The 11,755-nt window shown below is 45.2% G+C and overlaps 1 protein-coding gene across 1 annotated transcript; it reads left to right on the plus strand.

Annotated features, from left to right (window-relative positions):
- Positions 1 to 6,940: 6,940 nt before the first annotated feature.
- LOC131259478 (cuticle protein 16.5-like) lies at positions 6,941 to 7,392 on the plus strand. The gene is made up of 2 exons (XM_058260980.1): positions 6,941 to 6,952; positions 7,018 to 7,392. Exons 1-2 carry the CDS (start codon positions 6,941 to 6,943, stop codon positions 7,390 to 7,392), a joined length of 387 nt encoding a protein of 128 aa, XP_058116963.1.
- The last annotated feature ends 4,363 nt before the right edge of the window (positions 7,393 to 11,755 follow it).

The following is an 11,755-nucleotide window of genomic DNA, read 5'->3' on the forward strand; positions in this document are numbered from 1 at the left end:
ACCCGCCCTATGAAAAAACTTCACAAACCCACGCCTGACTTAGATATCCGGCCAGAGGTATCCTTTCGGGTTTAGTTCTTATCCACCAGGCTGAAACTTTTCGGAGCCGACCCAGCATGTCCAATAAGCACCACTCTCTCAATACGTAATTTTCAATCAAACCGAAGGGAACTTTTCCCCGGTACGAACCCTGTTTTCTGGTAGGTTTAATCCTACCCATCCCCGACCCATCGATACCGGCATGTGGCGACACATCTTTATGGCAGTAGGTGACATAAGCCCAATCCGCTACCCTAACCCCACCGTCAGCAACATGTGAGCTTCACTGAGAACTTGGTTTAGCAGGGAAAAGGAAGAGTGAGGAGGGAAAGAGTAAAGGAACCACAGTGTATCGAATCCCTGCCCAAGGAAAACACGAAAGAAAAAAGTGCAAAACATAACAGACACGAAGCAGAACGAAGCGCTTTTTCCGAGAAAATACAATGCAAACATAAAATGACAAATCTTTTCCTCTTGTCGGTCGGAGTCCTCACTAAACGACTATTAAGTTGATGGTGTTCGTCTTTCACTGGGATGCCTTTTGCCATCGCTTGTATCTCATTCCTGTTGTTTTTTGTTTTTATTTCTTTTGAGCTTACTTCTATTTTATTTTCTCACCTTTTTATCACTCCTTGTGACTCGCTCAGCATCGCACTTCGGAAGGATGAGTCCCAGGACCCGACTCCGTGGAGCAACACTGCAGTTCCGTTGATCCGCCAGCAGAAAGATGTTTTACGGACGAAACAAAACAAACCAATGTAAGGACGGGAAGAAAAACCACTTCCCCTGAAAACCCTCTCCCTTGGGACTGGTTCGTTTGATCGGCGTACCGCAATTTTGATAGGCGGAAAACGTACGACAACGACGGCGAACTGTTGACAATTTGTCGCGTTCATCTGTTAAAATCCACCACCGTACACCGTTCCGGCATGAAGGGCGAGAGGCAGCGCTTTTGGGAAACGCGTAACTGCTATTATTATTATTATTCTTATGCCGGTTAACGTGGGAAAAGCGCTCCCAACGAACGCAACAGGAATGTGCACTTCGGGGTTCGGTTTCTCGTGGGAGTTTTTCGTCCACCAACGGGGCGAAATTAAACTCAAACAATCCTTCCAAATTGCGTTTGCGTTGCTGTTTCTTTGGCCGCCAGAAAACCAACGGCCGGTGGCGTTTGGCCAGTTTGTGCTTTTTATCGTCGGTCTGGATTGGCCCGGGAAATTAAATAGAAATACAACAGATTAAAAGCGTGCTCTATAAACCGTTTCCGGTGAACCGGTAGAAAGTCGGCGGGTATCCATTACTTCATTCAAGGTCCTTCTTTTTGTTCCGCTCTTGGTGTTATTTGTGCAAAGACATTTTCTTCCTTTCCCCTCATCCATTTCCAAGGGTAGGGAAGGCGGGAGCGGGGAAGGATGAATTTGTCGAAAACAAACAACCCAGGGATTTACTTTCATGTGAATTATTTACCGTATCCACGGTACTGTGCAGTACTCTTTCGTTTCATGCGAAGCATCCGCGCGATTGAGTTAGTTCCGATAAAAGATTCATCTCCGGGCCATCCCAGTTTGGTGCAGCCCGCGCCGTATCAAACTGCCCATTCAATCACATTATTCGGCTCCGGGAACCGCTCGATAGCCCCATTAATATTTATAAGTAATAATGTCTGGCACAACCAGCACGGCACCGGGACTAACCGACGTTCGCAGGTTCGAAAAAACCGAGCGCCACAATGTCATCACGTTTACGAAACGATTTCGATAAAGTCATCCCCCAACCACTCCTTATCGCAGTGCAGCTCATCATCCGGTTTGACTTGAAACTATGCTATATCTTCGCGGAAGGACTTAATTTATACGCACAAGTGGACATTTGCGTTGGTTTAATTGTGAGTCCTGTATTTAACCGGTCTTTTGTTACGGAGTTCTGAGAAGTGGAGGTAGAATTTTTATTGACACCATAAGCGGACTGTCGATTCATCGATAGCATTTCTAAGCACGAAGTATTTGTTTCGAAATCTTACGTTGTTCTTACAAACCCTGATTAACAAAGAGCAGAAAAACTGTCGCGCCATTTTTTAGATCGTCTGCGTCCGTCTGCTCCATTCTCGTTGTTAAGACAATTAAATCACCTTTTTAAATTGCAGACCTGAACTTCTTGGTAGAATAGTGTTTACTGTAGTCCATAAAGACAAGATACTTTGAGTTCCTAGTTGCTAGACGCAACTAAAAGTAAAGTTGTTGAATAAACTGACCCACAACATAATGAGGCTAATTATATTCAGTTTCCCCACCGGCAATCCAATGGTATTATATTCCGAAGAACTGAATTTCCAGGTAAAACGATTTCTGCACATGTTAGACGAGAAATAAATGTAATTATTTGTACCAGAACCACCAGCACTCTCAAACATGCCCGTGTTACCGTTTTGTTAGCCTGTCGACAATTCAAAGGCAATCAGACGGTGCGCCCCAATACCGGCAACCGCAACCCGTAAACAAATGTCACCTCTTGGGAAGTTGGCTAAAAATATGCTCACATTAGCGCGCACCTTGTTTCAGCACCCAAGCAAATGGTTTGTGGCCCCCAAAGGAATAGGTATATCTGTATGAGCTGAAAAATCTTTCCATTCAAAGCAGCTGAAGGGAGCAGCCATCCTCACCGGTTCTTGGCCGTGCCTCGAGGGGCGCTTAATTAAAATACGTAAAATGAAGCTCGGTAACAACTCAAACAGGAAATGAGCAAACTGGTAACGTTCATGTTTCACCTTCCGCCGAATTTCGCCTACCACGAAGATACGTGGATGGGGAGACTTTTCCCATTATTGTACTTTTTTTTATATCTTTATCTACTGCCAAGTCAGCGGAAACACTTGCACACCCAAAATCAGCAACCGGAGTACGACGCCAACCGGGCTCACCTTTTTGTGCAAAGCCATCACTTGGCATAAGGGTAGCCGGTCAAGTCGGTAAGCGGACTGGTGTAAAAGGAATTATCCTACGGCCGAAGGGGCAAGCTGGAGATGTACTGAAAGAGGCGCCTCTGCTAGCAAACGTCGCCACACGGATGACTTGTTCGCCATGCCAGAGAAGCCGACTTCGCGAGGATGTTATAATTAATTTTAATGAGCACCAAAACCGTTTACAGCCCAATCCTGAACGTGGTATCCGCGGCATTAATTGACCCCCAACTAGGACTGTCTTTGGAGTAAATGGCTTCTAGCGCACAGTACCGTTTATGCCCTTACGATGCACTTTTGCTGCGTGCTGAAGCGAGAAGGAACGCGGACCGACTCGGTCAAATCATGGCCAGGGTGCAAGGAAATCCAATTAACCATGTTTCTCTTGTGCTGCGCCAACATCTGGCGATGGTCCAGTTCCTAGACGTATCAAGTAGTACTTTAGATGACATTGTAGTGCAGTGTGCCACTGCGAAACTGGAGCGAGCATCACCACTTTGATAGAATTCAATGCACACCTTCCTTTTCTACACACAATTCTTATAGCGATCGAGTAACAAAATGTCAGATATGTCTATCTTTGTGCTTAGTTTTTGTTGACCCAAAAATTACAGTTTTTTAAAGAACGAAGTCGTTGCAGCTCCAAGAATATCCAGTTTGTTTGGATTCAGAAATGTTTTACGCGTGCCGTTAAGTTTTCGCGATCCTTTATCGTTCAACCAATCAGTGCTGGTTTGTATAGCGGCATACAGCCATTTACATACTTCTATCATCGTGATGCAAATTTTTCGCTCGATCTGCTAGGAAAATCCATTCTTCTTGCGAAGCTATCCTATTTTGCACGCGATATCTTTCCATGGTTTCAAACGTTTCGTTAGACAGAGAAGATGTAAATTATGTAAAGTTGTAATTACATTTCACCATTTCCTGCTTTTACTGCCACGCGACAATCGCCATACGGCACTCAAAGGTCGAAGGTTTCCTGTCTCAGGAAACTGACAAACTGTCGCGTAGTGTTTTGTGGAAAACAAACTTGTCGCGTGGACGAAATAGCCATTGTAAACTTGACCCTGCTCTCCTGGCGACCTGTCACGTAATGTTTCGAATAAATGCGAAACAGCCACAGTGATGTGGGTCTACAGTGAGTTTGGGAGTTTTAGGGAAGCCAAAATAAACATCACTATGTTGGCCGAAGGATTGAAATTCTCTGCGCGAAGGGAAGGTTAGGCAAACCTGGTCGACAAATATGCTTTGGATTATTTTATTCAATTCGTTAAAAGGAAATACTTTTTTCTGTATAAAATGTAGCTTCACGTATACATACGAAAGTGGAGCTACTTGCTCAAACAAACGAGACTGAGCTGAGGAGAATCGGAAATTAGTACCTTTGTGTAGGATTCTGCAAAACTAACCAACGAGCACGTTAGAATGAGTTGAATTTAGTTTCTAGTATTTTGCTTTATGATTGAAAACTGTTTCTGTGTATCCTTGAGATCCTCAAAAATTTAAACCATCTCCTCCCTCCCCCTCCCCATCCCCTCCGCCGTCACCTCATTAAAAACCTTCCGTATGCAAAGGACCTACTCTTCTTGTTTGATTTCGTCTCGGATCAAAAGTACATGGTGAAGTTTCCATATTTTTCGGTTGACACGAGTATTTTTAATACTATGACTTCTACCATGCTATACTATGACTTCTAGTACATCACTCTCCAAATGCTACATTGTGCACACACCTCGGTAGGTTGAATGGAAAACTGAGCAGGGAAACGGAACTTTACGTGAAACTTACAACCGATTCAACCTGAGCCAGGCACCTGGTAACCGTTCATCCGCGGGTCGCCGGGCAAGTGTTGATTAAATTTAAGATAATACATTTTCGTCACGTACTGGCTCCGACACCTTTTTGCATAGGACCCTCGGTTGACGGCAAAATGATGGGCCAGCATTAGTGGCGGATCAACCATTTGTCAACGGTAGGATTTGACACATTTCACGCCCGAACTGGAATTGTTGATGTTGTTCGGAAAGCAGCTAACAACCCAACAACAACACAAGCAAAGGTCACCGCCAACGATGATTGGGGGTGGAGTTTTTGCGATAAGAGAAATTGGGTATCCTTCAGAAGGGACTGGAAATTTTACATCCAATTAAACCCACTTTACAGATGCACGGTCTGCTACGAATGCTATGGATGTAAATCTGCGAAGTGTACAACATTCTTGGGACATTTAAAAATAATAAACATGTCCCAAAAAAAAAACAAAGATCAAATGTGTTGTTTTTACAGTTCTCATCTTCCCACGTTCAACCCTTTCGTTTGTTTACGTTTCAGGAGACGTTGTCCTGTCGCAGGATATTACTTTACCATCTTAATATTTCACGCCAACGTCGGAAACAGTAAAGGCAGGATTACAGCGAAAAGTAACACTACACGGTACATCGGAAGTGGTGACTTCCGACCGGCATCACATCGTGCACCGTATCGCTTGATGCCACCCTGAGGACACAACAAAGAAAGCAGACGCTATCGGTAGGTGCCGGGAGCATCCCAGAAGCCAGAACCGGCCAGGAATGGAATCGTCGAGCGCAACCAGCCGAACGAACATTGCTACATAGTTTCTGAAGTTGGCAGAAAGTTTTCAACCGTGACGCGAGTCGCGATCCGCCACGGACAGTGTCGCGTCAGCAATGTGAACTCGCGGGAGTAATGCAATAATAAACTCTTCCGGGGATCCAGTGCCAGCTGGAAATGGTGCCTCGAAAACACGATTTTCCGAGTACGTATTTCAATAAAGGTTCGTGTTTATTTCAAAATGGTCACGGTCTTGTGAGCTGCATTTCCTTCCAACTGATGTGATAATCTCCGAACAGACGGTAGTAAACACGTTTGATAAAACGATGGCCCGCTTCGGGTCCAATAAAGTTATCGACAAAGTAGTATTGCTAGAAGCTTCGAACCATATCTAAGAACGCTTTGTGAAACACAGTAATGACGCATAGAGAGTATTTGAATAAATAAAGTATACAATATCTACTGGATTCCACTCAACTGTACCACTGACAGACAATGTCAACAAGAGGACCGTGGGGGCCAATAAAAGGGCTAACCTTGGGCGCTTCGGATACCAGGCATCGGCCAGCCATCAAAAGGCAAAGTGCAGCGAGTTCCGCCGATGGTTTGCCGATCGGTTCGCAGACCGGCATGCCAACGGTGCTCTCCACTTACTTGGCAAATCCATCCGTTTGATCATCTCGGCTGGCCTTGCAGCGCAGCTCGACATCCCAAACCCGCCATAGTACCTGGCGTAGGTCGCGGTCGCGCGCGCGTGTGTGTGTGCAAGACCCTCTTCGCCGATGCATCGAACGGTGCACCCGGGCGACACAATCTGTGTCAATAATCGTCGTTCGGTAGCGAATGATTTATTTGCTACGTGCCACATTAAAAGTGCACCTACGTGTGCAGTTGCCACTGAAGCCGCTCGGGTTGAGCTGTCAGCGAAGCCATCAGCGGTGGTCAGATTTTCCCTTCGACTGGTTCGACGTAAAAAGTAACCCACAAGAAGTACAACCGGAGCCGGTTCTCGTGGACAAATGAACGAGGAGATCGCGAGAAGAAGAAGAAGCAGAAGAAAAAGCGTAACATTCCACATTAGGACATTCCGCAATGTTGCGCACGAAGCGGCGCGTTAGTTGCGACGATTGGCCGATCGGGTTCCTTCAAGAAACGAGCCCGATGGGACGATAGATTTACCCCCGGCTAGGCTCGAGAAGTCTCTCCGGATGACACCGCAGTTCGATCTATAAAAGCCTCCGGCTCGGCCGGACATCGATCGAGTCACTGTGCGCCCTTCGAACTGGTCGGAACAATCGGTGTCGTGAGAACTTCTACTCGTGGTTTCCGTCTATCTTTCCCGCGCTCGCCCGCTCCACAGTCCTCATCGTCATGAAGTTTCTGGTAAGTGGCGAACCGTGGTGAGGTGTTCCATGGGTTTAACAACTGACGTGCGCAACCTGTTACAGATCCTCCTAGCCACCTTAGTCGCCGCCGCACAGGCCGCTCCGGGGTACTACGGTGACCACGGACTGTCCTACGTGGCCGCGGCGCCCGCCCCGATCGTGAAGTATGCCGCCCCGGCCGTTTCGGTGGTGCACGCCGCCCCTGCTCCCGTCCTCAAGTACGCCGTCGCTCCGGCCCCGATCGTGAAGGCGGTCGCTCCGGCTGCCACCAGCTACGCCACCTTCCACCAGGTACACGCTCCGGTGGTACACGCCGCCCCCGTGGTCAAGTACGCTGCCCCGGCTCCGGTCGTGTCGTATGTCCACTCGGCGCCGGTTGTCGCTCATGCCGCTCCCGCTCCGCTGCTCAAGTACGCTCCGGCTTACCACGGATGGTAGGAAATTGCCAGCAACCAAAGGGAACAGAACGAGAAGATCTTTTTGTGGCCATCGAACACCCGGTAGGGAGTCTCGGCCATAGAGAGGGGCGAGTTTGTCGGGCAGAAAACGCCGTCGTGCATTTGTATTAAGTATTGCGAAATAAAATTTCATACCGTGCTACTTACGAACGGCTTTCAGTCGGAAACCTTATTAGGAACAGTAAATTCGTGCATTTATTTCAATACTAATAATTGTCCTTTAAACTTCACTTAGGAGAAAATGTATTTCATGTTGAGGTATGATTCTTTCTACAAGAAATTTACTACTTCATATCGATTTGGGATGTTTTTTTTCTATTCTTCTATCATTGATTTCTAAGTGAAACAATCACCATTTTAAATGAGAAGATAAGATATTTCAAGCTTCAAATTTCAGATAAAATAAAATCCCAGGAGCGCCATTCACGAACTGCTTCAAACCATACGTTTTGATGTGTTTTTAGATTAATTTTTACATTTGGTGCATAGATATGATTCTATTTGAAATAGATTGGACAGAAAATTAAAAAAGAGATAAGGAAGAAAACAATCCGTTGTGGAAGAAATGGACGACAGAGCGATAGCAGGTATGTCACAAACATAAAAGATGTTTCCTCAAATACTTCAGTACACATTTCAATAGTTTAATATCATGTCCTTTTTCACACAAAAAACTGTCTATAACCCATCTGGTGGTAGGCAAATAAAAGTAAGATATGTCAAACATCGCTCTCGTTTTTATTGAGTCAAGTAAGTACCATCATCCTGTCCCCCGATATCCACATTTCATTCGACTAAATCAACTTCATCAAATGCTTTGTAAAAGATAATTAATTTACTTCATACTTCAACCCCAGTACCATGGCGGATTAGTTTTTGAGAGCATCGAATCACAATACGCCCATTACCATTTATCAACCGAATTCTTGTTTGACGAAGATCGTCACCAACACGACATGTCCTTCGCTCGTCACCCTCGTCACACCTGTAAACCCAATCTTGCGCCGTTTGCTCCATTGGCCGTGCACTTCGCCGGAAGCAATGTAATCCTTCAAATGAAAATCTCATCAAAATCTCACCAAAAGCTTTATTTCGAGTTTCTGTATCCGGTGCGCCTTTTCCTGATGTGCGCTTGCGAACGAGGGGTAGATTGTTTTCAATTCTTTTGTTCCTCTTCATTGGAAACATATTTCCCGACATTGTTGTTTTTTTTTGTTGCTGAAATTGATCAACCGTTGCGAAAAAGAAAAAAACGATACAAATAGACCGTTCGAGCCGTCGGTGTGTGCTCGCTTCGCATTTCCCCGGAACGAATTTAATCAATCGAACGGCATTATGTGCAAGAGAGCACGCCGGGAAACAGATGTTTATGCTTCGATTGAAACACATTGTTCTGTCAGCAGGATGAAAATTGATGAGCCCGAACCATTCGTGAGCCAGTGTACGAAGAATCAAATCAAAATCGGCAACAAATTACCGCATTTTAAGAAACCATCCGGAAGCTCGCTACATCCAATGCAAGCATACGGTTTGGGGCCAGAGATGACATTATTCGACTCCCGACTCGAGAGGGCGTGAAAATACCAGTTCAGCCGATCTACTCTCCAAACAATATGGTTTGCCGAAGGAGGCACACAAAGTCGGTTAGAAAAAGCGAAAGCAACGCTGGCCGAGAGTTCTTCACCCAGGGCAGGACGAAGTCAGGAAATTTAATTCCATTGCCTCTGGTATTGCCCCGTGGACGAAACCTTTGCGAACCTGATCCATTTCATTTTCACCTCGCATCCTTTCCGCCCATGGTTTGCGCCGACCACCTGCCCGAAATACCATTTCATTACGTCAGCTTTCATAGGCTTCTCAAAATGTTTTGGGACATCTTAAAACACTGCTTTGTACGTTGCAAAGGAAGCTTTCGCGAAGCGAGGAAGTTTGCTCCAGAAATAACGTCTTGAGCCTGCTCTAATTCGCTAGCGCTCAGATTTAATCTCACAAATCCTACGCTACTTTTGGAAGCACCATTTTCGATGACTGACGAAGCGAAAGGAGTTTGCAGAAGTCATGGCACTGGTGGCTGTACAAATGATAGCTTGTAGAAACATTCGTTCCATAAATAACTTTTGCACTATTTGGAATACAGCACCTTAGCTTGCCAGAGCCACGCTCTTCGCATATGATGAAGACCAAACATGTCATTACAAATAACAAGTAAACAATATTATTCATGCAAAAGCCGAACCACTCCGGAATAAATGGGATGTGGTTAAATATTAACCCCGATAGGTCAATAAACACCAAACATTCATAATCCACCTTCCGCCGTGGTCGAGACGAATGGGGAAACTTGCGCTCGATGCGTCATTGACGTCGGTAATTTATCCACCGTTCGAGATCGAGGCACGAGACAGTCAATGAATCGGGTTCAACTATTCGACAGTCAATCAATCTAATGACGGTGTCCATTAGCGACCGAAATCCTACCGCGTATCAACCCCGATTAATGACCTGCGAACCTGGGGCGTGGTGGCCTGACGTGGTGGAAAAGGGATACCTGCCCCGCCAACTCACGGTAGACTCCGGCCGTGTCCCGAGAACAAAAAAAAACAGGCAATCTCACACGAACTCCTGAAAAGCATCTCCAGCTAAGGATCGCAGGGTTTATTATCAGCCTCAACCCATTAATCCACAAGCCGAGATGGTATACATTTCCTGCCGTGTATATGTACAAGGGAAGCTTGTTGGGAAGTTTTGAGAAAATATTGCTCGAATTATCTACGCGCCACCAGCATATTACACAGCCATTAAAGGTAAACCCTGCCCTGCCTAGATCAATTAGGGTCATTCTCGTTCGTTTAAGACGACGGTACTGATCGAACCGGCTCATTGCAAACTGTTCACTCTAATCAATGTTATCTGATATTAATCAGCTGTTGGTACGTTTTTGTTATAGGAAACCACTTGGTTGATAAACTAGTGAGATTCTCCTTTCTTCTTGGCGATAAAAAATGTTCATTAAAACGTTCTTTTCGAGCAGTTGGAAACTCATTTATTGAGTGAACCAAACAAATTCGCTCGCCGTACCTTACTGCATAACGTTTATTTTTACCCCATTAAAACGGCATTAAAAATACTGTACCAGCAGCCGTTCAACTGGAACGATGGTCGCACAGGTTCATCATTAATTATCTTACATTATTGAAACTCCTTTTCCGTAATCCTTCCCGCGCAGCAGAGCAAGATAGATCGAAGCGCTTTTCCCCGGATTGTTTGTTATCGACCAGGGAGATAGCGGAGCACTTCAGTTGCAGGCGACCGAGGCAGTCATTCGTACGAAAATTACACTCCAAGGACGACGACGGTAAGGAAAGAAATTTCATCCCAACGACCAAGGATTCAACTTTCCCCAAGAGAGACGCTACGCTACGAGAGTAACTTTAAACCCTTGTAAGAACATCGTACATAAGATTCAATTCTCAATGTTCTGGTATTAACTATACGTTAGCTTGTAATGGAACACATTTGAATATTGTGTTAGAAAAAAATCGTATAAATAAATGTGATGTCGACGGTTACTGTACTGTATGCTTACTTTAAAACCCGTAGATTTGTTTGTCGAAAGTATGATGACAACAAGTTCAAATCTAAACTTACATGTCAAAAGCGCAATGCACCGTATGTTGAAAGAATTAATTGCTGTTTTATCTGCTAATATGCTTGAAACATGACGCTTTAAGGGTTAAAAAGAAAAGCAAAGGAATATCAGCATGTAAAAAAAGTGACAAATGTTACCTTCACAAAGTTGACTGGATAGTTTAAGCGAATCTATTGACAGTAACAATTTTTCATTACATTTTTTTATGTAATCTTTCAAGCAATATTTTACAATAATTCGACAGTTTTAGAAAGCTCTGTGGGGAAGCGAAAAAAATGCACAAGGACATACATTACATGCCGCGCAGGACATTATAAAGCAATCCAACGGACGAGAGGGAATCGAAAAGTGCGATGCAATTATTACCAGTATTTTCCAAAGCCCCAAAAGCCCCTCCTAAAGCCTCACCGGGCTGCGGTTTCGCTCTCCTATCCGAGCCTGGCAAGGCTTCTGCAGTTGCTACAGGAAAATCGCTTCGAAACAACCAACAATAGATAGCTAATAATAGAGTTTAGCACGAACCGAACCGTGGTGTGCCGTTGTAGGCATGCCGAAGCCACCACACAAAGCCCAACTTACAGCACCAATGCCGCGGTGCTTTCGTCCTGGGGGCGCATGGGGTGGTTTTTTACCTGTTTGTTCCCTTCAGCGGACATCACAATCATCGTCGTTGGGGGGTACCGTGGAACGGTAC

The sequence above is a fragment of the Anopheles coustani genome, chromosome 3, assembly GCF_943734705.1.
Source record: "Anopheles coustani chromosome 3, idAnoCousDA_361_x.2, whole genome shotgun sequence".
In the NCBI taxonomy this organism is placed as follows: domain Eukaryota; kingdom Metazoa; phylum Arthropoda; class Insecta; order Diptera; family Culicidae; genus Anopheles; species Anopheles coustani.